The 26,732-nt window shown below is 42.8% G+C and overlaps 2 protein-coding genes across 2 annotated transcripts in view; one reads left to right on the plus strand and one right to left on the minus strand.

Moving 5' to 3' along the window:
• HEATR1 (HEAT repeat containing 1) overlaps positions 1–20,738 on the plus strand; it is a 47,804-nt gene extending 27,066 nt beyond the window's left edge. Inside the window, exons 23-46 of the mRNA XM_007452955.1 lie at positions 1–16; positions 275–406; positions 1,523–1,626; positions 1,798–1,941; positions 3,040–3,158; positions 3,254–3,375; positions 4,922–5,050; positions 6,510–6,740; positions 7,512–7,638; positions 9,086–9,246; positions 11,781–11,827; positions 11,931–12,054; positions 12,648–12,788; positions 13,301–13,590; positions 14,268–14,418; positions 15,393–15,551; positions 15,713–15,847; positions 15,972–16,076; positions 16,159–16,327; positions 17,048–17,202; positions 17,799–17,934; positions 19,158–19,303; positions 19,593–19,701; positions 20,650–20,738. The exon at positions 1–16 is cut by the window's left edge and continues 230 nt beyond it. Of these exons, the coding sequence (XP_007453017.1) occupies positions 1–16; positions 275–406; positions 1,523–1,626; positions 1,798–1,941; positions 3,040–3,158; positions 3,254–3,375; positions 4,922–5,050; positions 6,510–6,740; positions 7,512–7,638; positions 9,086–9,246; positions 11,781–11,827; positions 11,931–12,054; positions 12,648–12,788; positions 13,301–13,590; positions 14,268–14,418; positions 15,393–15,551; positions 15,713–15,847; positions 15,972–16,076; positions 16,159–16,327; positions 17,048–17,202; positions 17,799–17,934; positions 19,158–19,303; positions 19,593–19,701; positions 20,650–20,738 (3,241 nt within the window). The remainder of the gene's footprint in view (positions 17–274; positions 407–1,522; positions 1,627–1,797; positions 1,942–3,039; positions 3,159–3,253; positions 3,376–4,921; positions 5,051–6,509; positions 6,741–7,511; positions 7,639–9,085; positions 9,247–11,780; positions 11,828–11,930; positions 12,055–12,647; positions 12,789–13,300; positions 13,591–14,267; positions 14,419–15,392; positions 15,552–15,712; positions 15,848–15,971; positions 16,077–16,158; positions 16,328–17,047; positions 17,203–17,798; positions 17,935–19,157; positions 19,304–19,592; positions 19,702–20,649) is intronic.
• A 2,814-nt stretch (positions 20,739–23,552) lies between these two features.
• The window catches only part of LGALS8 (galectin 8), a 25,655-nt gene continuing 22,475 nt past the window's right edge, over positions 23,553–26,732 (minus strand). Inside the window, exons 8-9 of the mRNA XM_007452938.1 lie at positions 26,443–26,608; positions 23,553–23,703 (exon numbers count right to left, since the gene is read on the minus strand). Of these exons, the coding sequence (XP_007453000.1) occupies positions 23,554–23,703; positions 26,443–26,608 (316 nt within the window). The 3' untranslated portion in view covers position 23,553. The remainder of the gene's footprint in view (positions 23,704–26,442; positions 26,609–26,732) is intronic.

The raw sequence follows: 26,732 nt of genomic DNA on the forward strand, positions 1-26,732 counted from the left end.
TACAGCCCTCGAAAAGGTCAGTGATTTCTGTCAGAAACTAAAGCATGTTCAGGCTTTCAAAAATCTGTAATGTTTTACTTCAAGAAAATAGACTGGGCATATCTTAAAGGAATATGATACATTTGACCCATTTTGCAAAACTGAATGATGTACATGAGTCATTTAAACTGACAAAATGGAGACCAATTTCACATTGTAAAAGCGAATGATAGAAAGATCATGTTTGGAATTGAAGTTTGTTCATTTATCTCAATTGCCTTTTTTCTGCCTCTAGATTACGAAGCCATTTTTTGCAGCTATTTCAGATGAAAAGGATCAGCAGAAGCTTTTGTGCACATTGTTTGATTTATTGGTGAACTGTAAAAACTCACATTGTGCTCAGACTGTTAGCAGTGTTTTTAAAGGGGTAAGTTGCAAACTTCCTGCCATTTGTTTATTGATGTTTACTCTCTCCCAAGTAATACCATGTTTAAGCTTCCTCCATTTTATAATGCTTTTAGGAAGTCAGATGTTCCCATTAGCCAGAATCATGGAAAAGGAAGTCATAGAGAAAGTGCAAAATCAACGTTATAAGTCTTCGTCATTATTTTTTTTTTTTTTTTTTTTTGCGGTACGTGGGCCTCTCACTGTTGCGGTCTCTCCTGTTTTGGAGCACAGGCTCTGGACGCGCAGGCTCATCGGCCATGGCTCACGGGCCCAGCCGCTCCACGGCATGTGGTATCTTCCCGGACTGGGGCACGAACCTGTGTCCCCTGCATCGGCAGGCGGGCTCTCAGCCACTGGGCCACCAGGGAAGCCTCATCATTATTTTTATTGTATGAAATAATTATAGTTTAGAACACGTAGGGTGTATGTTAGTTTGGATCTTACTCATATTAGGGAGGATCTCCCTCTTATGCAAGAACAGGAATGAATGGTGGCTTCATGTTCAGCTGGGTCGTGGATTATTCTGCTTGATTTAAATAGCTGTTTAGTGACATATAGAATGAATTGAGAATCTGCTCATTGGTTTATATGTATATTGAAACCTAGCTGTAGATCAGAATAACCACCTAGTTACTTAGTATTTTGCTTTGTTGTGCTTTTTTAGGAAAATACTTTCACAAAAATAGATAATAGTGTGGTAAAGTCTTAGTATCCAGATTCTGCAGTTTTCAGAATTTTAACATAATTACGTAGATTTCTAAGGTGAGTTAAGTGGAACAAATTAATGCACAGAGCAGTGTACATAATATGCTCCTCTGTGAGTGTGTGTGTGTGTGTGTGTGTGTGTGTGTGTCTGTGTCTGTGTCTGTCTGTCTGTGTTTAATCTTTATAGAGCTGTTGGTCTATGGAAAATTTCCCAAAGAATACATAAGAAATTGTCAGTGATATTTGCCTTTGGGGATTGGGCTGGGCTGTAGGGTTGTGGGGGGACAAAGTGGACAGAAACATGTTCATTGTATCTGTTTGAATCAATGTAAACTGCTCTAATTTTAACCCATGGAATCCTGTCATCACCCATTCTTCCTTCATATTCCAGATTTCCGTTAATGCTGAACAAGTCAGAATAGAACTGGAGCCACCAGATAAAACTAAGTCCTTAGGCACAGTTCAGCAAACAAGGAGGCAGAAAATGCAGCAGAAGTAAGAGCTATGAATGCAGTGAGAACACTGTTGTCCCCCAGGCCTTGGATGTTTTGGAACCATTGTGATTTTTTGATACCCATCAATTAGGCATAATCGGATACAGTAATTTTTACTTATTAGTGTTGATAATGTTTACTCTTCTAACTTTTTGTCTTGTCTGTTTCCCAGAAAATCACAAGATCTAGAGTCTGTTCAGGAAGTTGGAGGTTCTTACTGGCAAAGAGCAGCCCTCATCCTAGAATTACTGCAGCACAAAAAGAAACTCAAAAGTCCTCAGATATTGATACCGACTCTTTTTAACCTGCTGTCAAGGTAATGATACTTGCCTTTGATCTGTGAGAGAATGAGATTCTAATTCTTGCCCATCTAATTTAATTTAACATTCTCTTTTCACATTCGCTTCTTGCTTAGCTAGTCTGTAAAATAGAACAAGTTGAATACTATAGTTGAAAGATTTAAAGAATGATCATAGGAACCCGTTGCCAGGGCCCAAAATTAACCTTCATCCTGTATTACGTAATAAATGAGCGCTTTCTGCAGCCTGCTTTCCTTCCTCACTTTCAACACCATGTCCTCGGGGGCATCATTACTTGTATTTAAGGATATAGTGTGACACCCGCCATATTTTTTAGGTGTGCGTTATTAGATAGCTATAGTGTATGCATTGCATCGCGGATGTGTGCTCTCGTCCAAAAAGAAAGTAATTCTCAAGGTTGTCCTCTAAGGAGATTTAAAATAGGTTGATGGAAGGTGCAATAGAGAGGAGAGGTAATGTGACATAAGCGCCTGCCTGCACTAGAAGAATCAGAGTTAGAAATCTTACATCATGTTTACAGACTTGATGTTTTTTGTTTTTTTTAATAAGTTTATTTATTTATTTTTTGCTCTTTGTTGCTGCTTGCAGGCTTTCTGTAGATTTGGCAAGCAGGGGCTCTAGGCACGTGAGCTTCAGTAGTTGTGGCATGTGGGCTCAGTAGTTGTGGCTCGTGGGCTTTAGAGCGCAGGCTCTAGACTTGATGTTTTTTTTGTTTTTTTGGGTTTTTTTTGCGGTCCGCGGGCCTCTCACTGTTGTGGCCTCTCCTGTTGCAGAGCACAGGCTCTGGATGCGCAGGCTCAGCGGCCATGGCTCTTGGGCTTAGCCGCTCTGCGGCATGTGGGCTCTTCCCGGACTGGGGCACGAACCCGTGTCCCCTGCATCGGCAGGTGGACTCTCACCTGCGCCACCAGGGAAGCCCTAGACTTGATGTCTAAATAATGTTAATATTTTATTAACATTAAATGTTTAATGTTAATGTTTTATATTAAATTAAATGTTTGTTTAATATGTGTTCTGGACAGTGGTCATTAATGCAGCACTGAAATTATACAACTCTTTCATTTCCCATCATTTCTCTTCCGGGCATCCTCAAGGTGTTTAGAGCCTTTGCCACCAGAGCAGGGAAGTATGGAATACACCAAGCAGTTAATTCTAAGTTGTTTGCTTAACATCTGCCAAAAACTCTCTCCACATGGCGGCAAAATACCAAAAGGTGTGTACTTTGTTGGAAGGAAATGGGGGAAGGATTATCTACTCTGAGTATGAATGTACCTACCACTTAGAGGTTTTTTACTTCTCGCCCTGTAGATGTTCTTGATGAGGAGAAGTTCAACGTGGAATTGATAGTTCAGTGCATCCGCGTTTCCGAGATGCCTCAGACCCATCACCATGCCCTTTTACTTTTGGGTACTGTTGCTGGAATATTTCCTGTAAGTGTTAATGATTTAAGACTTACGCAGATATTTTTTTCTGTGGAAATGCGTAGGCCTGCACTGTTCTGAATTCAGTGGACATTTTGGATCTTACAGCGCTGATGGGACTCTTGGCCCTGCTTCTTTAATAGCTGAGACAGAAAGCTGGTTGATCTTGCTAAGCTTTGGTTCCCCTTTTTGTGAAGTGGAGAATAATAGTAACCTTCTTCGTAGGACTGTTGTGAGAATGGGATTGGATAATTTATTGTTAGCACTTAGCACAGTGCTAGGTGCAATGTAGCTATCCAGTAAGTGGTGGTATTAGTGTTATTTGGAAAAAATCCCGTGAATCCTCAGGTAATCCTCACACAGCTTTCAACCAGTGACTTAAAATTAATTTGATTATAAAGTACCTCAGTTAAAGAAATCGTGTTCCTTAAAGAAATACGTCATTTAAAAATTTTTGAAGAGATTGAAATTATTTTCATGTAGGGGACTTAGGTCAGATGTACTTAACCTGCAGTTGGTTCTCCATGACCTTTAGCGGGTCTCTTAATCTAGTAAAATCATATGCAAGATTTAATGTGTAGGGGGTTTTGTTCCCCTTGGTGTAGAGTCAGTAGATCTCAAAGGGGTTGATAATCCAGAAAAAATTAAGAATCATTGATATTTTTCTTTTGTTTTTATTGAAATATACTTCATATGCCATATGAATATATAGTTAAATGCCACCCATTTAAAGTATGCAATTCAGTGGTTTTACTTTATTCACAGAATTGTACAATCATCACCATTATGTACTTCCTAAACGTTTTCATCAACCCAGAAAGAAACCCCGTATGCATTAGCATTCATTGCCTGTTTCCTTTACCACCAGCAACCCTGATCTACCTTCTCTCTCCTAGACGTTTCCTGTAAATAGAATCTTATAATACGTGGCCATTTTTGTGTCTGTTTTGCACTTCATGTAATGTTTCCAAGGTTCATCCGGTTTGAAGTTTGAATCAGTATTCTTTTTATGGCTGGATAATATACCATTGTACGTGTGTACCACATTTTATCATTAGTTGACGGACATTTAAGTTGTTTCCACTTTTTGGCTGTTAACAGTTACGCCGTTGTGAACACTCGTATAGGAGATTTTATGTGAACATGTTTTCAGTATTTTCAATAGGAGTGGAATTGCTGGGTCACATGCCAACTTAACTTTCTGAGAAACTGTCAGACTATTTGCCAGAGCGTCTGTACCATTTTGTACCCACCAAGCAGTGTCTGAGGGTTCTATGTCCCCACTCCCTCACAGCTGTTACTGTCTTTTTTATTATAGTCATCCTAGTGGGTATGAAGTGCTGTCTTCTGATTTGGATTTTGCATTTTCTTAATAACTGATGTTGATCATCTTTTCATGTGCTTATTGACCGTTTGTTTATTTGTGGAGAAATGTCTTTGCAAATCCTTTGCCTGTTTTTAATTTGAGTTATTTCTTTTTATTGCTGAGTTTAATGAATCTTGATAACTTGATGTGCTTAAAATGGAAAATATTGAAAAATGTGTTTTCTTTCAGGATAAAGTTCTACACAACATCATGTCTATTTTTACATTTATGGGAGCCAGTGTGATGCGTCTAGATGATACTTACAGTTTTCAAGTTATTAACAAGACAGTGAAAATGGTAATTCCAGCACTTATGCAGGTAAGCTGTCTTTCCACCATCATTGGTGTTATTTTTCTGATTTTTAAGATTTTACATAGCATGAAATTCAAGTAGTGGTAAATACATGACATGAAAAGCCTTTCTGAAATGCTCAGGTATTTATGCCCCTTAAATTTTAGAGTGGTGAAGCTAAGGTGTAATCTTAGAAATAGTGTCTTTTCCAGAAATACCTATAAACATGCCGACCTGGTTCTGCTGTACTGCCAGGGTATAACTATACAAGTGCCTTAACATTCCTCTGGCAAAGTGAATTTACATTTACTGTGTATCTCAGGACATTGTGTCAGTTTGCTAAGACCCCTGTGTAGGTCGATGAAATAGGAAGTTTTAGAGCAAATGCGTTAACATACAATTCAACAAACATTTACCAAGCATTCCCTTGAGAGCTCAGTACGCCAAGAGATGAGTGAGACCTGGTCTCTGCCAGACTAGTCTTAGCAAGGAGTGAAGCCTTTGAAACTAAAAAGTAGCCTTGAACGTGAATGGGCATGGCTATCCACTTGCGTTTTCTGTTTACCCCCACTGTTGTCACTGTCTTTCCTCATGCTATTGACCATTTCAGCGATGACCATACCCAGCACCTCCTCCTTTTAATCTTGGTACAAGGTTAGTATTCTCTGTCCAGCAAGTTAGCCACTACAGGAGACGTATATAAAAAGGAAAATAATGATACGCGTTAATACGGTATATACCAGTGGAATTTGATAAACACTGAAGAGTTCAGGATAGGGGAAGTTCCATGTGGGCCAGGATGACTTTATTAAGACTTTATTAAGAAGTGGACTTTGAATGGGTCTGAAGAGGAGATAGGATTTGCCCCCTGAAAGGGCAGGCAGTCCCGGCCTGGGGGTGGTGTGCGCAGTGTGTGTGAGGGATGTGGAGGGCCGAAGCGGGTGGAGGTAGGGGCACCGGGCTAGCCATTCGTGCAGGTGTCTGCTCCTTCATCCTTTCATCCATTAGGCTGTTATCTTCTGAGCACCCATACCAGATGGTTTGAACTTTATTCTGAAAGCAGCAGGGAGCTGATGGCCTTGCCGCACTCTGCTTTTCAGATTAAACCGTTCTTCTCGAGGCACAACTCAAATCCTGCTTGTTTTTGCAGGACGGCCCGAGAGCAGCCTTGCTCTCAGGGCCCATCTTTGGCATCTGCCATCTAGTGCCTCCTGTTACCTTTTCACAAGTGTATTGTGTCTCGTGGAGATGATACATCTCCTTTGGGGAAGAGCTCATGCCGTGCACTTTGTAGTCCCCTCAGGGCCACAGAGTGCCGAGGACATAATCTATGCTCCTTGAATACTTACCGATTGGTCTTTGATTATTAGAATTCCTTTGATAACTTTTGGGGGGCACATCTGAAGGCCTTTTCGTGTCTGCTTACAGCTTGTCTCGCGGAGGGTTATGTGCTTCTACTCACTGTCCCTGCTTTGCTGTCCTGCAGTCCGATGGTGGCGACTCCGCAGAAGTCACGAGGAGCGTGGAGGGCATCGTGGTCAAGATCATGAACGTGTTTGTGGACGCGCTGCCCCACGTGCCCGAGCACAGGCGCCTGCCTGTCCTCGTCCAGCTGGTCGGCACCCTGGGCGCCGAGAGATTCCTCTGGGTTCTCCTCCTCCTGCTGTTTGAACAGTATGTCACCAAAACAGTGCTGGCGGCCGCCTTCGGGGAAAAGGTCAGAGTGCAGGGTGCGGTGACAAGAAAAAACGGGGGGTGTTTCACACAGATTTTGTGTTACTTTCCACTTTAAACATGGGGCCGGTGATGCTTAGTGTGCACTACTTAACAGTGTGTGCTCAGAAGGGCCTTTAAAGGTGTTTCTAGCATTCTTTGAAATTGCTTCCAGAGCCTGAGGCACGGAATACCCTCAGAAGCGACAGGGCTTCTCCTGAGGGTGACTTGACTTTTCTAAGAAACTAGGCTGGTGCCGCGCTGGGTGGGTGTACTTTAATTAAGCCTCAAAGAGTACAGCTGTACAGGAATTAAACCGTCTCCTGAACATGGTGTTGAAGGCATTTTAGGGGGCAGGGGAGGAGGGTCGGTGTCACTGAAGTCAGTGAGATGCAGGTGACAGTTTTGAAGAGCCCTGTTGTGAAGAGAGATGAGGGCAGAAGTTACACGTCCAGGGCTGTTTTTAAATGGCTTCTTAGACGTGGGATCGAGGAATAGATCTAGAGCCTACTCCAGCTAAAGTAATATGTTCATTTCTGCCCGATATCATAATGCAGTTTATCCTGGAATTATGCCTCATAATTCTCATAAATCGGCTTTTTTATGTAAGAAGCTCAGTACCTGATTCCTCTGGTCGTACACGTGACCATAAGGAACAGCGTGGAGTGGCTTTGTGTACGAAGAAGTATTTTTAAAACGTTTCCCTTATTTGTACTTACTAAGTAACATGAGTGTGCGAGGTACAGTTTATGACCTATTTCTCTCCTCTACACAGGATGCTACTTTAGAGGCAGACACTGAATTTTGGATTTCAGTCTGTTGTGAATTTAGTGTCCAGCATCAGATCCAAAGCTTGATGAATATCCTTGAGTACTTAATGAAGCTGCCAGAGGAAAAAGAAGGTGGGCATTAAGTCCGATGTTAATTACTGTTTAATCTGGAAGCTTGAGAGAGGCAGTAGGTAATGCAGCTTGTCTTCAGAACCCATGGTGCATCCTTAGAAGGATTTTTTTAAGTAAGTTAGTAATTTTTATTCGAGTATACGGTGGTTACCTTCTCAAATGTTTGTGGAAAACAGTAAGTGGGATTTCTGCTTGCCATTCCTCACACGTTGGCTTTCAGACCTCTGTGCCTCTGTGCTGATGTGTGGGCTGTGGAGTGTTCCAAGTGTCTGGGATGAATTGATGGTAAAGTGACAGCAAGTTAGCAGCATCTTATTAGCCGTATCTTAGTTTCCCCTTAAAATGTGAAGCTTTTTTTTTTTTTTTTTGTCTGCGCCATGCGGCTTCAGGGATCTTAGTTCCCCAACCAGGGATTGAACCTGGGCCACGGCAGTGAAAGCGCGGAGTCCTGACCACTGGCCCGCCAGGGAGTTCCCGTGAAGACCTTTATAAGAAGAAAAACAAAGCAGGTACCACAGCAGTGGTAACTAAATATGAAAATTTTACCACGTAGGGGTCTTGAAGAAAATTCCGCTAATTGCCTCACTAATGAGGTTGGCTTAAGAAAGGGCTGACGTATTGACTGTTCTTAGTTCTCTGCCCTTTGGAGCAGAACAGTGAGGTACATTAGAAAGAAGGGTCTGAAGACTCTGCAGGGACTGTTGTCTGGGTGACCAGCCATTTACCTTGTCTGCCCTGCTTGGCCGGGTTTGGGAGAGACAGAGCTGGGAGGCACCGGTGAGCTGTGTGTGGTGACCTGCTGAGGACGAAACCTTCATTCTGAGTCACTCTCTAGGACGGTGTATTTTAAGTGGCCCACCACGGAACCCCAGCCATGGCACCCCAACCCCTTTCATATTAGATACATTTGAATGTGGGATTCTACAGAGTTTTAGGACAGACGTCTGTAGCTTTTAGAGTTAAATGTTGAAGGCAAGGGATGACTCTCCTTTAGGTCTGTTGTGGGCCATCAAAGTAAATGTCTCTGCAGCTTCAGAAATGGGGCATATATGGAGCCAGTTCAGACTCCTCTTGCACTATCTTTGTCTTCTATTTGTTTGTCTCAGTTACCTTGTTTTTTGTTTGGTTGATTTTGTCTTACATACTCTATTCTCAGGGCTGTTTTGGTGCTTTCCTGGTAAATATACTCCTATCTTGCACTGGTTTAGAAGAGGAAAAACTGGGTGTAACAAATTATATATACACATGCATGTGTATAATAATATACATATTGTATATTATGTGTATAACAGAGTAACAAATTTCTCTCTAAAAATTGTATGCATTTGAATGTGGGATTCAAATTTGAATTCAAATTCAAATTACCCTGCTCATTATGTCTGTATCTATATACCAAAGAATCAGGTCGAAGATGAATGAGGTCACTTGTTTCGTTGCTCTTTTTCAGAAACCCTTCCCATATCAGTATCTTACAAGAGCGAATCACAAGAAGAAATGCTACAGGTTTTTAACATAGATGCTCACACTAGCAAGCAACTGCGGCATTTTAAATTTTTGTCAGTGTCCTTCATGTCTCAGCTCCTGTCTTCCAATAATTTTATCAGAAAGGTGAGATGTTCTTTAAATGTGTTTGCTTTTTCTGAAGGAACTGTGTTTTAGGCTAGTAAAAACAGCTCGGCAAGTCTCTCATGAAAACGTGAGGCATGCCTGTAATAGAAACAGGTAGTGCTCTTCACCTCAACATGAACACCCGTTGGGCACGATCTACTAAGATTGTATATACGTAAACCCTGTGGCTCAGCAGTTCTGTTCTCAAGTGGTATATACCCGCAGAAGTGTGTGAACATGTGCACCAAAAGACATCGACAAGAATGTTCCTGGTAGCATTGTTCATGGTGCCCAGAACTGGCCACAACCCAAGTGTCCATCATCAGTGGAGTGGACAGAGCGTCTCGTCATAGCTGGACAAGGGTGAACCTCAGTGACACACAGCCATCTGGTGACTCTCATCAGCATAACATCGAAGGAGAGAAGGCAGACACAGAGGAATGCATCCTGTGATTCCGGTTGTATGAAGTTCAGAAACAGGCAAAGCACACCTGTGGTTTTAGACGTAACGACAGTGTCTATCTTTGGGAAGGAGGGAAGGGCAGGGTCAAGTAGGGGAGGGATTCTGTGGTGCTGATAGCATGTTGTTTCTTTACCCAAATATAGTGAGCTCTACACACATGATTCGTGCACCTTTCTGTTTGTGTGCTAAACTTTAAACTAGAGAGAAAGAAGGAAATACAGAAACAAGATGAAGAAATAAACAGAAAGGAGGATCCAGGGTCATGACCAGGAACGTAAGAATGGCTGAGCATTCAAATATCTGTATTCTGTTTCTGTTATAATGCATGAACAGATCCGGGGGGAAACCTATGATCATTGAAATATTTAGAGAAAGAATTTAGTGAATCCAGCGCTTATTCGTGATTTCAGAAAAATAATCATCACCACTGTGAGATGGACAGAAATCCTCAGCCTGATAAAGACATCCATCAGAAGCCTGTGGTTTACAGCACACTTCATGATGAGACATTAACACCTGCCTGTTAAAGTCTGGAACAAAGGTGCCCTCTGTCACTGTTCCTACTCAGCAAAAGAAATGAAGTGTAAGAATCAGAAAAAAAGAGAATTGATGAACTTGTAGAACTGGTAATTAGCTCAGCAAGCTCACTTGAGAGTGATCAGTGTAGACATTGCTGTGTGTCAAGCAGGCTTGCCGAGGTTGGTGGTGCTTCCCAAGCACGTGGGTGGATCAGTGTGACTGGACATCAGGCGGACACACCCGTGTGATGTAAGAAACGTGCTCCATGGCTGGTAGCACCACATGGCAGTGGGGAGAGAAAAATGTCCAAGAACTAGAGCTGGCACGGTTTGTTTTCCAAGTGGGGGGAAGAAAGACTGATCTCATATATACACAAAAGACAGTTTTAGGTGGATTAAAAACTTCAGTGTGAAAAGAATTACTTAGCACTTTGAGAAGAAAACCAAGGGAAAAACATCGTTGTAACTGGAGGGTGGAAAAGAATTTCTTAAGAACTTCAACCAAAAGCCACCATAAACAAAATGAAAAGAAAGCCACAGACTAAAAGAAGGGTATTGCTGTTTATAAATCAAGAAGCATCCGTTTCCGTTAGAACTGGCAAAGAATGTGAATTCATTGAAGAGGAATCACAAATGGCCAGTGTGACAAAACAACCTCCCTAGTAAGAAGGAAAACTCAGATTATAGAGGATACCACCATGATGTTATCAAACTGGCAGGAAGTTTAAAGTTGTTAATACAAGAAGTGGCAAGGCTGGGGGGACACAGTCATTTTTGTACAGTGATGGGTAGCAGGAGTTGGTACAGCCACTTCAGAAAGTGTGGGGCAGAGTCCATTCAAAGTGAAGATGCTCACCCCTGCCATCTAGCAGTTTCCTTTCTCTACAAAAACTTGCCTAGATGCTCAAGGAGAAAGGTTCTTTTTTAGCACTGTTACTAAAGGGGGAAAAAAAGGGCCATAAAACTAAATATCTACCAAGAGAGGTGAATGAATAAATAAGTCATGGTACATGGAGAGGAATACTGTGTGCAGTTAAAACGAATGAACTAGAACAACATAAGTTACCATAGATAGATCTCAAAAATCTAATATAATCAAGAAAGCATGTTGCCGGCTGATACGTACTCTGATAACACTCAGCCACAGATTCAAGTCTGTGGGGCTTGGGGTGGAAGGAGATTGGGATTAGGGAATGATACAGAGGGGACTACAGCTGTGTCCTTAAGTTTAATATCTTAAAATTAGATATTGGCTAACAAAAGATTAGCACTTCAGAAAACTAATAGGTGTTAATCGTCTGCTGTATTTTTCTGAATCTTTGTAGTACTTTACAGATAGTATGAATATCTGTAGAATGTAATCAAAATAAGTGAAAAGACTAAGGGAAATGGAGTTATTACAGTATGACGGGGTGATCTGGACCTGATTAAATTGTAATGTCAGAAAACACTGGGGAGTGAGTTGGTCGGCCTCCGATGTTTCATTGCACTTCAAATGATTTTTCATTATCAGCTGTCATATTGTTCTAATGACGCCTTCTTTAAAAAATTAGGTAGTTGAAAGTGGCGGTCCTCAGGTGTTGACAGGCCTTGAACAGAGGTATGTTACTTTTTAAAATTCGTATTTGGAAATAATTTCAAACTTTTAATCAAAAAGCTGGAAGAATAGTACACAAGACTCTTATGAGTCTCCTGTGTTTCAGGTTGCTAGAAATGGTTCTTGGCTACATTAATGCTGTAGCACAGTCCATGGAAAGAAATGCAGACAAGCTCACTGGGAAGTTTTGGCGAGCACTCCTCAGTAAAGCTTATGACATGCTGGACAAGGTGGGTGTTTATTTCTCCCTGTCTTCTGTGTTTTGTTGCTGTTCTATGTCACTGTAAAGTTATTTAACAGAAAGTTTTACTTTAAGAGTAAACTTAGCAATAGGCTTAACGGAAAGCAGCCCAGATTTTTCTTGGAAAGAATCTCTTGATGACTGGAGATCATTTTATCTGGAAAATAGTTGTTTCCCTACCAATTATGAGAACATGTGCCTCAATAAATATGATGCTTTAAATAACGATTCATGTCCTGCTATATAATGTTCGCTTTATTCAAGTGGAATAAAAGATACCTATTCAGTGGAGTTTCTAGTTCATCAGTAAAATCACTGGCCAAGACCACTGTTTAAGATCTAGCTGAATTGCTTAGCTCCATGGCATTGAGCAGTTCACTTAGTGTGAGCACCCTTTTGTTGTTTTTTGATAAATGTGGTTAGTAATGCCTCCCTAAAAGGTTAGTCTAACAACTAGATAGTGAGTGAAAATGCCTCGCACCTAGAAGGTGTGCAGCGAATGGAAGTCTGTCTTAAATGAGTCATCTTCCCTTTTGTATTTTTTATTTTCCTTTTTTTGTTAAATGTAAAACTGCTGTGTAGGTCAATGCCTTGCTGCCCACAGAAACCTTCATCCCTGTGATCAGAGGGCTGCTGGAGAACCCACTGCCCTCTGTTCGCCGGAAAGCTCTGGATCTTTTGAACAACAAATTACAGCAGAAAACCTCCTGGAAGAAGAAAATTGTAAGTGAAGACTGTGCTACAGACCCATTTCCCATTCTTTGCTTTATCAGAGCTGCATTTAACTGCTTGAAGTTTCTCCAGTGCTGCAATTTAAATAAGTGTATTATTATCCAAATACAGTGCTGTGATGCGTGTGTGTTTAAAATGTGATGCTAATTCTGATAGGAGCCACGTATATACGTGTTATAAGAGCTCTTAGAGTGGAATTGCACCCTAGCAGTATTCTTGCTTAATATGGACCATATGTTGCCTTAACTTTAGCACGATTCTAATCCTCTTTCACTACACACGGGTAGGGTGCTTTAAATAAATACAGAATTGGTCGCAAGCACATGCGTCCATTTATTGGTAAATAAAGCAGATGGAGAAAAGGTCGCTTATGTTTAATCGTGTGGCATAGGACGTCTTGGTCTGATCTCCATTTAGGCAGTCTCAAGCAGTAAAATTGGAGAAAAGGACTAGCATTTTGTTTGCAGCTTTAATTATGTGGGACGTTTGGCTGTCTTTTTCAGGTTTACCACTTCCTGGAACTGGTCCCAGTCCTTGTGGCCATGGTGAAGCATAAAAGAAAGACATTAGAAGAACAACCAATCAACAGACAGACAGCTTTATACACCTTAAAGCTTTTATGCAAGAATTTTGGTGCAGAAAATCCAGAGCCTTTTGTCCGTGTGCTGAACACCGCCGTGAGGCTGATTGCCCTAGGAGCGAAAGAGGAGAGGCACGTCCTGGGGGGCGCCCTGCTGTGTGTGGCCGAGGTGATCTCCACGCTGGAGGCCCTGGCCATCCCTCAGCTCCCCAGGTATGTCGAGGGGACCAGACACAAGACCACCACACGAGGTTTCTGGTATCAGCTGGAAAATAAAACCTTAGTGACTTTTTCCCGAGCGTCAGTAGAAGTTTCATAAAATTAGATTTGTTAGAGAAGTGACCTTTTCTTCCAACCCGAAAATAATAACATTCTCGTTTACCTGATGTGTATTGTCCCCCAGTTTTGCTCCCTTTTGACCGGCATTCTTCGGAAGCAGTAGGTGACAGCACTGCTTCGTAGAGGGGCCCAGCCGGTTGGGCCACAGCTGCCAGGTGCTGGCCGCGCCAGAAGTGGCCGCTCCTGGCTCTCTCGTTGGCTCTGGTGTTTGCCAGCCTGCAGCCTCGCCAGCTTGCCAGGGTTACACAACCCGTTAGAGCTTTGCCGTCTACAAATCGAGGCAGCACCAACCTCACAGGATGCCTGTGGGGCAATGCGTGCAGGGCTTTTTTGCCCGACACACAGCAAGTGTTAAACTGCAAAGGCGGTGGTGTTATTTAAGGTGATGTCGTGTCAGTACTGTGGGCACTGGGAGAGCTCTCGCTCTTGGTCACATAAACCGTGTAGACGTTTTGTGGGACGTCAGAGATGCAGTGGACACGGTTATTGGATTTTTTCAGAGTGACTTCTGCTCCGTTCTCCTCAAAGAAACTTGTGCCCTTTCTTTCCAGCCTGATGCCACCATTGCTGACAACCATGAGGCGCGCCCGCGACCTGGCCTCGGGCGAGGTCTACCTGCTTAGCGCCCTGGTGGCCCTGCAGAAGGTGGCTGGGACCCTGCCGCACTTCATCAGCCCCTACCTGGAAGGTGTCTTGTTGCAGGTGAGCTGGTGACTGCAGGGCAGGGAAGGGGAAAGCTTACAGATTTGATCGTTTTATTTGTGCTTGACGTCTTTCGTTTGGCAGGAAGATTCTTATTTCTGAAAAGAGGTGCTTCTTTTTAGTGAATGTGTCCCTTTTTCACTGCCATCATCCCTCCTGTTCAGTCGTGACGTTGGGATGGGTGTCACTTTGTCATGAGGCTCTTCTCTTTCTTGACTTTGCAGGATGTATTTTATTGCTTTGCCCCCCATGAGCTCCTTGGCCTTGGTCTGGTAGAGCTTCTTGTAGAAATAGGCATGCCCACTTAGTTCCTCACGTGAAGGTTTCTTAACCCTAAGGCATCTGTCAGGGCGGAATGCCTGTGTTGCAGTCCAGACGGCGGGCTAGTGGCATTTCCAACGGAATGCAAATGCCCGAGAGTGGCCTTCTGCCCTGCCCCGTGCTGTTGCATTGATCACTGGCCGTTTATGAGGTTAGGAGCCTTAAGTGCCGTGATGCAGATGACTTAACTGATTCACATACTCTCCAGCCAGGCCTTGAAGGTAGACTTCTTATAGAAAGGGACCTCTGCATCTGAGGAGCTTTCTAGATTCTTCAGCAAAGGAGAATGTGACTGTCTCTCCTCACGGGCCCCGGATTCCTGTTCTCTAAGATCGTCGTTCTGAGAGCTCTGTGTCCTGCCTTCCACCATCTGCCTGCATCCCTGACTCCCTCTTGGAAAGAGGCATCTGTCCATTTTTATCTATTTAATTTATATTAAATACTACAAATAAATATTTTTATTTATTTTATTTTAACATTCAGCGTTGCCATTAAAAGGAATCCTGTGTTGATGCTGAGTGCACTGAGCTTTCCCAGTCACCAGCATTTGGACTGGCTTTTCCATCCTTACCAGGACTTTCTGTAAGTGTGTAGACAGATGCTCCCGGCGAGGACCCGTGGTGGCCTTGATCGTTGTTGTTATATTCCTACAGGTGATTCACTTGGAGAAAATCACTAGTGAAACAGCTCCTGCCTCCCAGGCTAATGTCCATCTCATGGCCCTTAAAAAGACCCTGGCTACCACGCTGTCACCCCGAGTCTTACTGCCAGCCATCAACAAGACATACAAGCAGATTGAGAAGAACTGGAAGGTTAGACCATACTGGGTATTAGACTTTGGAGGAGGGAGATGTGGTACTGAAATGTTTAGATTTTCACTTAAAGAAGAATATGGTGGTTTAATTCCATTATAAATGCATCAATGAACTAGAGGAATATTAACAATTGGCATGTCTCTTGACTGTGTTTTCAGAATCTCATGGGCCCATTTATGAGCGTCTTGCGCGAGCACATCGGGGTGATGAGGAAGGAGGAGCTTGCCTCCCACCAGCCCCAGCTCACCACGTTCTTCCTGGAGGCCCTGGACTTCCGCGCCCAGCACTCTGAGGTAGGCGTGTTCCCCCCCACCCCGACCCCCCGTCCTGAACTTCTCACCTGACTCAGACCTGTTGCACTTGTCAAAGGGCTAGATGTCACTACTCTGGCTAACAAATCAGCTCTTCTGTTTTCAGAATGATCTGGAGGAAATTGGAAAAACAGAAAATTACATCATTGACTGTCTCATGGCCATGGTTGTAAAACTTTCTGAGGTCACATTCAGACCCCTGTTCTTCAAGGTGAGCGCTTTTCCTCTACTTCTTTTACTCATGTATCAGTTATAAGATCTGAAGAAGAAACTAATGCTACTTTGTCTTTTAGCTATTTGATTGGGCTAAAACAGAGGACGCCCCAAAGGACAGACTGTTAACATTTTACAACTTGGCAGATTGCATTGCTGAAAAACTGAAAGGGCTTTTTACCCTGTTTGCTGGCCACTTAGTGAAGCCTTTCGCTGACACCTTGAACCAGGTGAACATCTCCAAAACAGGTGGGTAGCTGACTCCAGGTCAGCTGGCGCCCTTGCTCTGTGCACCTTAGCTAGATGCAGTAAGTATAAGGAAGGTGAATTCTTTATAGTCAGTTGTCAGACACTGAAGTGTTTTAGCACTTTTCCTTTAGCAGTTAATGTTATTAATTAACTGACTCACTTGGGAGGAAGAATAAATGGGCAGTCCTGTGTTATTGAAGTAACTCTAAAACATTAAGATTGGTTTATTTTTTTTTAATGCTAATAAGCAGTCCACTTGCCAAACTAAGCAATCTTAATAACCAAGAATCTTTTTTTTTTTTTGCGGTACGCGGGCCTCTCACTGTTTTGGCCTCTCCCGTTGCGGAGCACAGGCTCCGGATGCACAGGCTCAGCGGCCATGGTTCACGGGCCCAGCCGCTCTGCGGCATGTGGGATCTTCCTGGACTGGGGCACAAACCCCCGCATCGGCAGGTGGACTCTCAACCAGTGCGCCACCAGGGAAGCCCTTAATAACCAAGAATCTTAACAACTCTGAAAGAACAAATCACTCCCCCGAGAGACCGTCCATTTAATTTGTGCTCTGCCTTCATCCTGATTGTGATTTCTAGATCATTTTAGAAATAACCTTATGGTTATAGTTCTGTTAATAGCGATTTGAAGTTAAACATTGGAGATCAAATTGTGAAATTCAGTTTTTTGTTATTTTTGTTTCCATTTTTTTCTCTCCCCTATCTACAGATGAAGTGTTTTTTGACTCTGAAAGTGACCCTGAAAAGTGCTGCTTGCTACTGCAGTTTATTCTGAACTGTTTATATAAAATCTTCCTCTTTGACACCCAGCATTTTCTAAGTAGAGAGAGAGCAGAAGCCTTGATGATGCCCCTAGTGGATCAGGTAACCAGTGGAATCATCTTCTGTTAAAAGATAAGGAAGCCATCAGTGTTACATGCCTGCGGGGTTTATGTCAACCAGAACCACAGTTTGCTGTTTTTTTTCCTTTTCATGAAATTTTTATTTCAAAATTGATTTCTCATTTTTCATGGATGCATTAATAACATCTTTGTAGTGGCATTTACCAAGTTTTACTTTAAATTTTTTCAAATAAGAGATATGATGTAATGTGTATTAAGTTTTTAATTCTTAAAAACTGGGTTCATTAAGAATGTGTCAGGGTCTGGCTGCCCTCCTCTCAGAGGTTCTGCAGGGGGAAAGGGATGCTGCTAAGGGCTGTGATTCCACTTGAGTTCTTATAAGGTAGTAAATTTGCTCTCTCTCTCTCTCTCTCTCTCTCTCTCTCGAGAGAGAGAGAGAGAGCGCGCAAACAGTACCCGTTTTTTGAGAATAAACAGCACTTTGGTTTTTGAGACTAAACAGCACCTTGGTTTTTGAGCCTGCTGATATCAGGAAGGGTAGTAAAGTATTATATACATTGAGTATTTTCTCAAACAGCAATGAGACCCGTTGCTCAGTCCTTGTCTCACTGTTAACAGCTAGAAAACAGGCTTGGAGGAGAAGAGAAGTTCCAGGAACGGGTGACGAAGCACCTGATCCCGTGCCTTGCACAGTTCTCAGTGGCCATGGCAGACGACTCGCTTTGGAAACCACTGAACTACCAGATCCCCCAAGGTTAGGAGCCACAGTGCCAGCAGGGATGCTGTGCGCTCTCCCTGGGGCCTCACCGGTCTGCACTGCTGCGTGTCTTCTAGCACCAGGGTTCGGCTGTGTCAGGCAGAAGGTTGAGCCTGAGAAACTTGGTTTTCTCTTACAGGCCATTTATAAATAATGGCAGTCCTCCCCCACCCCCATGGTGTGCTAGACACGAGCACTAAAATACTTTACTTTTAAATATTGAAAAGACTTGAATTTCTCATGTTTCTTATGCACCATTTAAATGTCAATGTGCTCCCAGAGACGGCATGCTTTGTCTACAGAACATTCCTTTGCGTTAGAGCAGAGTATTATCCCTGTTGTGTATCAGTCTCAGGCGTAGGACTTGGTGGAGTAACGCACGGTAAGGGCTAGCGGTTGATGCCCATTAACGTGGAGGCGGGGGCGATAAGCGGAAGTTTGGAAGTTTTCAAACTATTCTAGCAATGAATCGCCATTCCTCAAGCTAATTATCACACTAGAACCTCAGGGGATAAAACAGACTGAAGCAGAATTTTGTTAATAAATTTATTAGTTGAAATTCACAGCATTTCTTTATTAGGAAGTAATGAAAACAATGAGGCTGTTTCGATGAACCCCCAAATTTTACTTTTTTTTCAGATTAACGTTTTTATTACTTTTTTCTAGTTCAGTGTCCTTTTTACACATGAAAGGATTGAAGTGCCCAAGGTTTTCTTTTTCTAGATTGGCCTGAAAGATCTTGGAAGTAAAATGTAATTCACAAAATATATTTTTCTTCTTTTTATGCTAATTCTTCACAGATGTATGGACGGGAACCCCCAAACTTTAAATTGTAGGATCTTACAAAGTTGCAGCATTAAAGTTGTTGTTTTGTAATACGTTGTTTTGATTGTACAATATCAAGAAAATCCTGATTGAGCATAGGCAGTAACAAACGTTTTTTCAACAACTCACTTTGCTCTATCCAAATATTCTTTACCAGAATTACCCAAAACCAGAAAGAAGACTAACATAGCTTTTGTTTCAAAGTGAATTACTAACAAAACAAACAACTGGTTGCATTCCTTGTCATAGACAAGTCATGTGAGCAACACTCCAATCTTTTAAGTTCCAAAACTAGGACATTTATGACACAATGAGTGTGTTTTTTAGTCAGGCTGAGGTGAGGGTGCGGCCAGAGCCGGCACCTGGCCTCTCACACAACCACATGGTGACCCCAGTCAGGGTCCTGAGGACGGGAGTCCTGCCTGCAGCGGCCAGGGACGCGGTCCTGCCAGGTCAGCCTCACCAGCGGCCAGGCCAGCCGGCGGCTCCAGTGCAGTCACATTTGATGATACACTTGAATTTGCAGGTGGCATTTTTACTGGTTTGTTTTAAGAAAAATGTTATAAAAAGACATTCACATGAAAGGCTTGTAGTTCTAGAACACAGAATGAAAAGCACTGATTTGTAAGGTTGCCCGCAATATTATAGACGGATCCCGAATTGTTAAACAAACTGGTATTCGAAGATGGAAGTTGGCCAGAAAGTGAAATAAATTCACGTGAGGTTAACAGTTTAAAATTCGGAGCTCATCTCAAGTTAGATCATAAAGTAATACAAGAATGCTAGTTTTTTTTTTTTAATTATTCTTCATCTTTTTTTATCCCTTTCAGGTTCGATTTGCTGCTCTGATTACGGTGCTGGCACTGGCTGAAAAACTAAGAGAGAATTATATCGTCTTGTTACCAGAATCCATTCCTTTCTTAGCTGAATTGATGGAAGGTAATTCCCAAACTATTAAGAAATAATTAGAGTGAACTTCTGTGGGAATGTGCCCAATGAGAATGCACATTTGGATAGCCTGTGATGAGCTCGTGTCTCCAGCCCTCTGTGCAGAGGCTGAGCTCCTGGTTTGAGTGGGGTGCACGGGCTGCCTCATTGTCATTTGAGATTTGTTTATAGCATAATCTCACTATCTTTGTTTTTTTTGCTGACAGTGCAGACTATGATATTGTTTTTCTTTAACCTCATGCATGTCTATGATTGCATATTTTGGTCCACAGATACAGGGTTATTATACCAAAACATTCAGTGCCGCTAAGGCTACAATGGGGTGGCTGCCTGTTAATGACCAGCACTTACTCTCTGCTCTATGTGGATGATGTCGTTAATCCTCACAAGGCATATGCCATTATCCCCCTTTTATAAAGGAAAAAACTAGAGGCTTTAAGAGATTAAGTAATCTAGCTGATAAAAATGTGTGACAGGTGGAACTGGGGTTTAAGTCCAGGTTTGTGCAGTTCTGGAAACGGCAGAACGAGCACTGTGCCACCATGCAGCCCAAGAAATAACAGTGCAGCTTATTAGCGGGGTGATGGAGGCGAGTTAACAGTTCACTGCTGATCCAAAACCAGGTGCCTGCACCTTTGTTTCCTCTCTCTTGGAGAGGGGCTGTGTGAACTACTAAAAAGAGTGGCATCGCTAGGCATCTGGAATTTTCGTTTATGCACCACTCTTTTGGGGTCTCTTATTCTGATTCCCAGTCCTAGACCAAAAGAAGGGAATGAAGGCAGGAAGGGGGAAGGCAGAGGAGGGGTTTCCAGGATGGCTTCCGCCTCAGGACTGTGCTTCATTTCTCTCTTCTGACTGACGGCCAGTGAACGCGAGATGTGTGGAACCAGGCTCTGAGAACTGAGGCAGGAAGACTGACTCATTTGATTTTGTTTTTAGATGAATGTGAAGAGGTGGAGCATCAGTGCCAGAAGACTGTTCAGCGGCTGGAAACTATCCTGGGAGAGCCGCTCCAGAGCTACTTTTAAAACCCCTGGTCTCTGGTATTTCATACTGTTCAGAGGTCAGACTTATTTTTCATATTTTTATTTTGGGTGTTTAGGACCATATTACTTTTGGTGCTGTTAACACCTACTTGGACTTCTTTGCAAAATTCCCACCTGGTTTGTGCTACCACATAAGTCTCTCCTGCCAGTTGTTCAGAATATACAAAAAGAGTAAATGATACATGGTATTTTTATACAGACTGCTGTTTGTTTAATTAAGACTATCGATGATGGTCTTTTCTGAGTGATGTTATTACCGTTACATACATGATTAATTTTAGCACCCAAAGCGAACCCCCATTTAGACTGTAAAGCCTTAACTTTCCTAGTAAAGGACTATCTTTTGTACATGGTATCCGTGTCAGAGATTTCACTCAAAGCAGCTCTTTACTTCAAGAAAATGAGTTACTCAGCACCCAACAAGAATGCTTTCGACTGTAAAGCCATTTGGACTTTTACTGTTCATTTTGGGGTAGATGACACTTCAGTCTTAATTTTTGCGTGTGCTCATGGAGGGGAGTAGTTGTGGAATGCATTTTCTGCTCTAGACTATGATCGTCTCTCCTTTATCCTTCGGTCTTTGGGGGGCAGGGGGTGGAGGCAGTAGGCTGTTTATAAAACAGCCACACCTCACTGCTCCCACAAATAACGAGGGCTCAGAAACACCAGGTGGTAACAAGGAGCCCCTTCAGGGTTAGAAATGCTCACATTTCTATTGGTGGTTAACCAAGGATTACTTTTATGAGGAAAAAAGTAAACAACAGATTTTTTTTCAAAGCTTTGAAGTTCTCTAATCTCTATTATGTCATGGTGAAGCTGCAAAGTGAGGGCGCAAATTAAAAGTAAACAAATCTGCCTTTGTTTTGTTTAAGGCATTTTATTTATTTATTTATGCCTTTTTAAAATTTAAGGCATCTAAGCACTGTTCCATAGGTGTTCAAATCAAGTCTGAAAGCCCTTGATCTAATTTAATACAGAAACTTACTTAGTGTGGAATTGTGACAAGCAAAAGGCTGATTTGCAGTTTGGAGAGGGAGCTTGCTAGGAATGCGTATTTCTCTTTATGAAACATCTCAGCAGGATTCACTATGCTAATGGCTTCCTTTCAAAAAAAAACCTTAAGATTTTGTATTTATTCTGTCAAAGAAGTGGTCATGGTCTGACTTCTTAGTATCATCCACATGAAAATGTAAGACTTACAGGAAACAAGGTAAGTGGGCTTTTCTTTTTTCCTAAGTGGTCCACAGTTTCTACCATCTGCCAGGCCCTCTGATGTTCTTTTCCATAGGAAAAAAAACCCTTGGGGGATACTAGGCCCTTCTTGCCTTCTACGGCTTTCCCAGCATCCTCTTCTCCACCAGTGTTTTTTTGTTTGTTTGTTTGTTTTAGCTTGGCAAGACTGAGCATAATAAATTAATATGAAAAGGTGGAAAAGAATTAAAGTGCTAGAGCTTTCTACACTGAGTACTTTTTAAAAGTAAGACTGGTAATAGTATTTTTTCCACTATAGGGATACATATAATACCTAACCAAAAGCTGTTATGAAAATATTCCCAAATCCTGGCAGAATTCAGCCCAGCAATTTAATATAAAATGATCTGACTGATCTAGCTTTTTACCTTCCCACTCCCAAGGCTTTGAAATTCCCTGTGACAAGATCTGACCTGTAAGAATTCTACAAAGAACTTCTGCCAACTCTCTTCAAAGAATAACAGAAAAAATTACAGAAATGCAACAGTTTAACTTGCTGATACAGGTTTGATTTTAATCACTGAAGGGAGAACAGCGTTTTGATCTGAGTCACTAACGATAATGGGGTCGTCTTAGAAGAGGAGAGGCAGTGCTGGTCTGCGTGCAGACAAGCAACAGACACACACCGCCTCTCTCTACTCCACTGGTCTCTGCTGGTGTATTTTACTTTCTGATAGGGCCTGTTCTATAATCAATCATTAAGTCTAATCTTGACATTGCTTTGTTACCCGCAAACATTTTACAAATTGAATCCATCTCTCGTCTACCTTAAACTTTCTGTAGAGTATGTGCAGAGGAGACCTCTGACTCACCCTAAATTCCAATATTCTAAAATAAGCATTTACTGGTACAGAAGATCAGTGGCCTGGAGATTGACATCAAGTTAATTTCAGCACCATTTGGTTTTGTTCGTTTTGCTTTGTTTTTTGCCTCTATCTTGTGCTGTGTTCAGATCTCATAATGATAATTATTTGGTAATGCTTACAGCTAGAAGAGCTAGATATTAATGCTAAAGAAAATTGCCAGATGTAGGTCAACATCAATCCTCTCAATTACAGGATACGATCAAACACTGAGTATGAAGGGCAGTACTGCAGGAAGAGTGGTGTCACCTATAGTGTCCTCAGGTGATCTAACAGAATAATTCTTTTAAGTGCCTGGTGAGTTTATGTAGTACTGTGTCCTCCCAGCTCCCAGCACAGTGCTGGCAAAAGACAAGCAGTCCATGCAGGGTGGCTACTGTGTTACAGCAGGCTCTTAATAAACACTTGTTGAATGTGAAGTAGGTTTAAAAAAGAGGCAGCCAGGTGCAGGAGAGAGAGCAGAAAGGCCTATTATAATAATGGCTATAAGCTGCTATTGCCTCAAACGTCCTCATTTTTTGCTTGACAAAGCCTCACTGCGTGACGTGGACTGAGGACACCCAGCAGGACTTCAGCTCATTTTAACAATATATATAAACCATATCATGAGAGTAAGATGCATTTTAACAAGGCCAGTGTTACAGAAGTCATCTGTATTTCAGTTTTTGTAGCACACCTGTCAGCTACCAGCTCCTTACTTCCAGTAAGTGGATATCGCCGTCAATTTCCAGCGTGTCGATATGACTCAGGTCTTTAAATCTGTGTCTGTACTCCAGGCTGTGTACACCATTTACTGCAACCTTGAATTCTCTAACATCACAATAAATTATCATCTGGAAGGGAAGTATACAGAACATTAGTGGTGCCCCTGGGCTTAAGAGTTTGTTTCAGGCACACGAACAGGCGTGTCAAAAAGTAAACCATTTGGTTTCCTCTCCCAGCCTGCCACCGCCGACTCCCTGCCGCAGTTTCCAGGATCTGACTAACGTGTATCTGTAGTGGCACTTTCTGCCTTGTCCTACTCTGGGAAGTGGCTCTCACGTGCCTGGACCCTCACACTGTCCCCAGGGCCTGCTGGCTTCCTGTCCTCAGCACGCGCCCTCTCCTGCCCCCTGCTCCTGGGGAAGTGGCAAGCTGCCCTCCTCGCCGACACTTGGGAAGGAGAAAGTGGCTGACCATGACAGTCGTTCACAGAAGAGCTGGTTCCCAGTCACAGGCTGGTACCAAGGGGCTTGGATCCTCACTTCGCTGCCTCAAACTCTAGGGTCTTGGGCAACTCATACAATATGAAATCTCTCTCAGAAGTTTAGGGCACTTGCTAGGGATTGCAGAGCTGCTTGGTGACCCTGATTCCCATCCCAGCTCAGCACCTCTTGTCTATTTCTCCAAAGCTCTTCAAAGCTCAGTGTTCTGTGAACCTGTGAGTTTTGGAAGAGATTCAGTTCAGAGTCCTCACTGGTGTTAGCCCTTCAGAGTTAACTGCTATCCTTTTAAATCGCTCGTACGCCTAAACCTCTTACTTCTGCTACCATGTTCCCCGTGCCAGTCTGGCCACTGACTACCATTTCTTTCCCACCCACACTGCACAGGCCAGTTTGGTGAACCCACACTGTGCTCTCCCCGGCACTCCCCACCTCCATCCCTGGAGGCCAGACTGAGGCACAAAATTTGGATCTGCAAAGCAGCCAACTGAGTGTCTTTTTTCTTTTGCTAGGACTAGTGGAAATGGCTGCTGGGGGAGATTAGGAAGAGGGAAATTCCATGGATAACAGCAATAACTGACACAGATGAAGGTGCAGGGCTATACAGGGGATTATATGCCCACAACAATGGTGGAAATCCCAGTTTCAGCCAGGTGGAAGGGACCTTTGGTGATGGACATTTAACAGAATCTCAAGAGAACACAAAAGACACAGCCTCATGCCCAGAAGGGAAAACAAACTGGCATTAGACAGATGCAGTGGGAAAAGAGTTCTCTAGACTAAGAGCAAGTGCAGAGCCAGCACCTTACGTTACAAATGGAAGAGAAATGGCTGGCAGCCTAGTGGACACACTGTTGCAAAACAGAGAGAAAAGTACATACATGCAAACGTGGAACACCAAGATCCCTCAACCACCTGAATAGCTCCTAAGAACATGAATTTGATAAAGAGCTCACAGATGAAATTACAAAACCGAAAGACAGTTTTTAAATGATTCCAGTTGGAACTAGTAAGTGACTCAAATGCCAGGGAACAGAAGATACTGTTTAAAAGCAAAGCAATGGCTTTAATGGAAAGATCTGAGAATCTCAATGAAAGCCTATTAAAAAGACAGGAGTTTAAAGCTGTCACTACAAAAAAACTGACAACAATGATCCAACATGAGGACAACTACTCTTCCTGAAGTAGAAAACTAACAAAAGGATAAGATTATTTAAGAGAATGTGTGATTTTCCTTTTTTATTTTAATACGGTAGCCGCAAACTTGGGGCTCAAACAGGCCAAAAAACAGGTCACGAGTTTCCAGTCACCAACCACAAGGATCAGCTTCCTGCTGGAGCAGCCACCTCTCCCTCCAGTGAACCCACGTCACCCTTCACACCCTGACTGCCACCTAGTCAGCAACCCCTGTGCCACCCTTGCCACCTCCAGCGACTTGTCCGTATCATCCCCGAAATCTGGAAAACCCAGATTACCTTCCCCCCCCCCCCCACCTCCTGAATTCCAAACGAGTACCCACCACTTCCAGGGAACCTATGATGAGCTCACTCCTGTCTGTCACTCCCCAAACCAGGGCACTGCATTAGACAGGAACTTACGGATAAATATTAATGCCAAATCACCGCCTTCTATTCAGCCTGATGTTCACACTTCTAACAACTCTGAGGAGTCTTGCGAGCTCCAAGGGTCCAGAGCATGTGACAGTTTAAAATGCTGGAGAAGCATGACCGAAATCAGTGACCCTAAATGACCACGTGAGCAGTGAGTCACATAAGCTGGTGAGGGCACCCAACCAACTGTGCAGCATCCACGTGGCGAGACTACCCAGAAGCACATCTGGGGAGAGACTGTTAGAATATTCGCATCTTTGGGGGCTCAGGACTACATGCCCTTCAAGTCCCGGTGGTCTAAATGTGTCTTTCTTTGAATATATACAAACAGGACCGCCTGGAACAGAGTACTGCCACCTAAGCTGTGTGTCACCGAGACGACGGATAGTGCCGGCAGTCTCGTGGCTCCTATGTCCTCATGTTCACTTAGGATTAAACGTGCTACTCCCGCCCTGAGACAAGGTTCCTGTTAAAATTCCTATTAACTATTATGGGGCTACAAAGAAATTGTCATTATGAAAACAAATGTCAGATAATTCCAACGCAAATAATGTGGCACTCGACTGGCTTGGCCATTTATGCTGATTATCTGCGTTATAAGAGACGGCATTCAAAATACAATCTCCAAATAAACAAAAACCACACACAATCTCCACATATTAAGTTGGACTCAATTTAAATGGACCATTTATCTTGCATCTTACCCCTGCCCGCAGGATTCTTTTTCCTGTCCCATTTTCAAAAAAGAGAATCATCTCACCTCAAAGTACATCCCAGGACTAAAAGGGAAACAGGTAATATTTCTCTCTTCTTCTCCCCAGGACTCCTGAAGAAAAGAATTTCTTACAAATGCTTTAACATTCAGGCGTGGGTTCAGGTGGAGAGCAATATCCTTGGATTTTCCTGATCGTAGATCAACAGCAAAGCTTTTGAGAGAATTTTAAAAAACGAATTAGCCAAGTAGAAGAGAGGAGTCGAGTTTCTGCAATTTTAACCATCAAAATTAAATTCTGATTACACAAAACATGTACACATAAGGACCCAGGAATG

This window comes from Lipotes vexillifer, unplaced genomic scaffold (assembly GCF_000442215.2).
Source record: "Lipotes vexillifer unplaced genomic scaffold, Lipotes_vexillifer_v1.1 scaffold1088, whole genome shotgun sequence".
NCBI classification, from domain to species: Eukaryota; Metazoa; Chordata; class Mammalia; order Artiodactyla; family Lipotidae; genus Lipotes; species Lipotes vexillifer.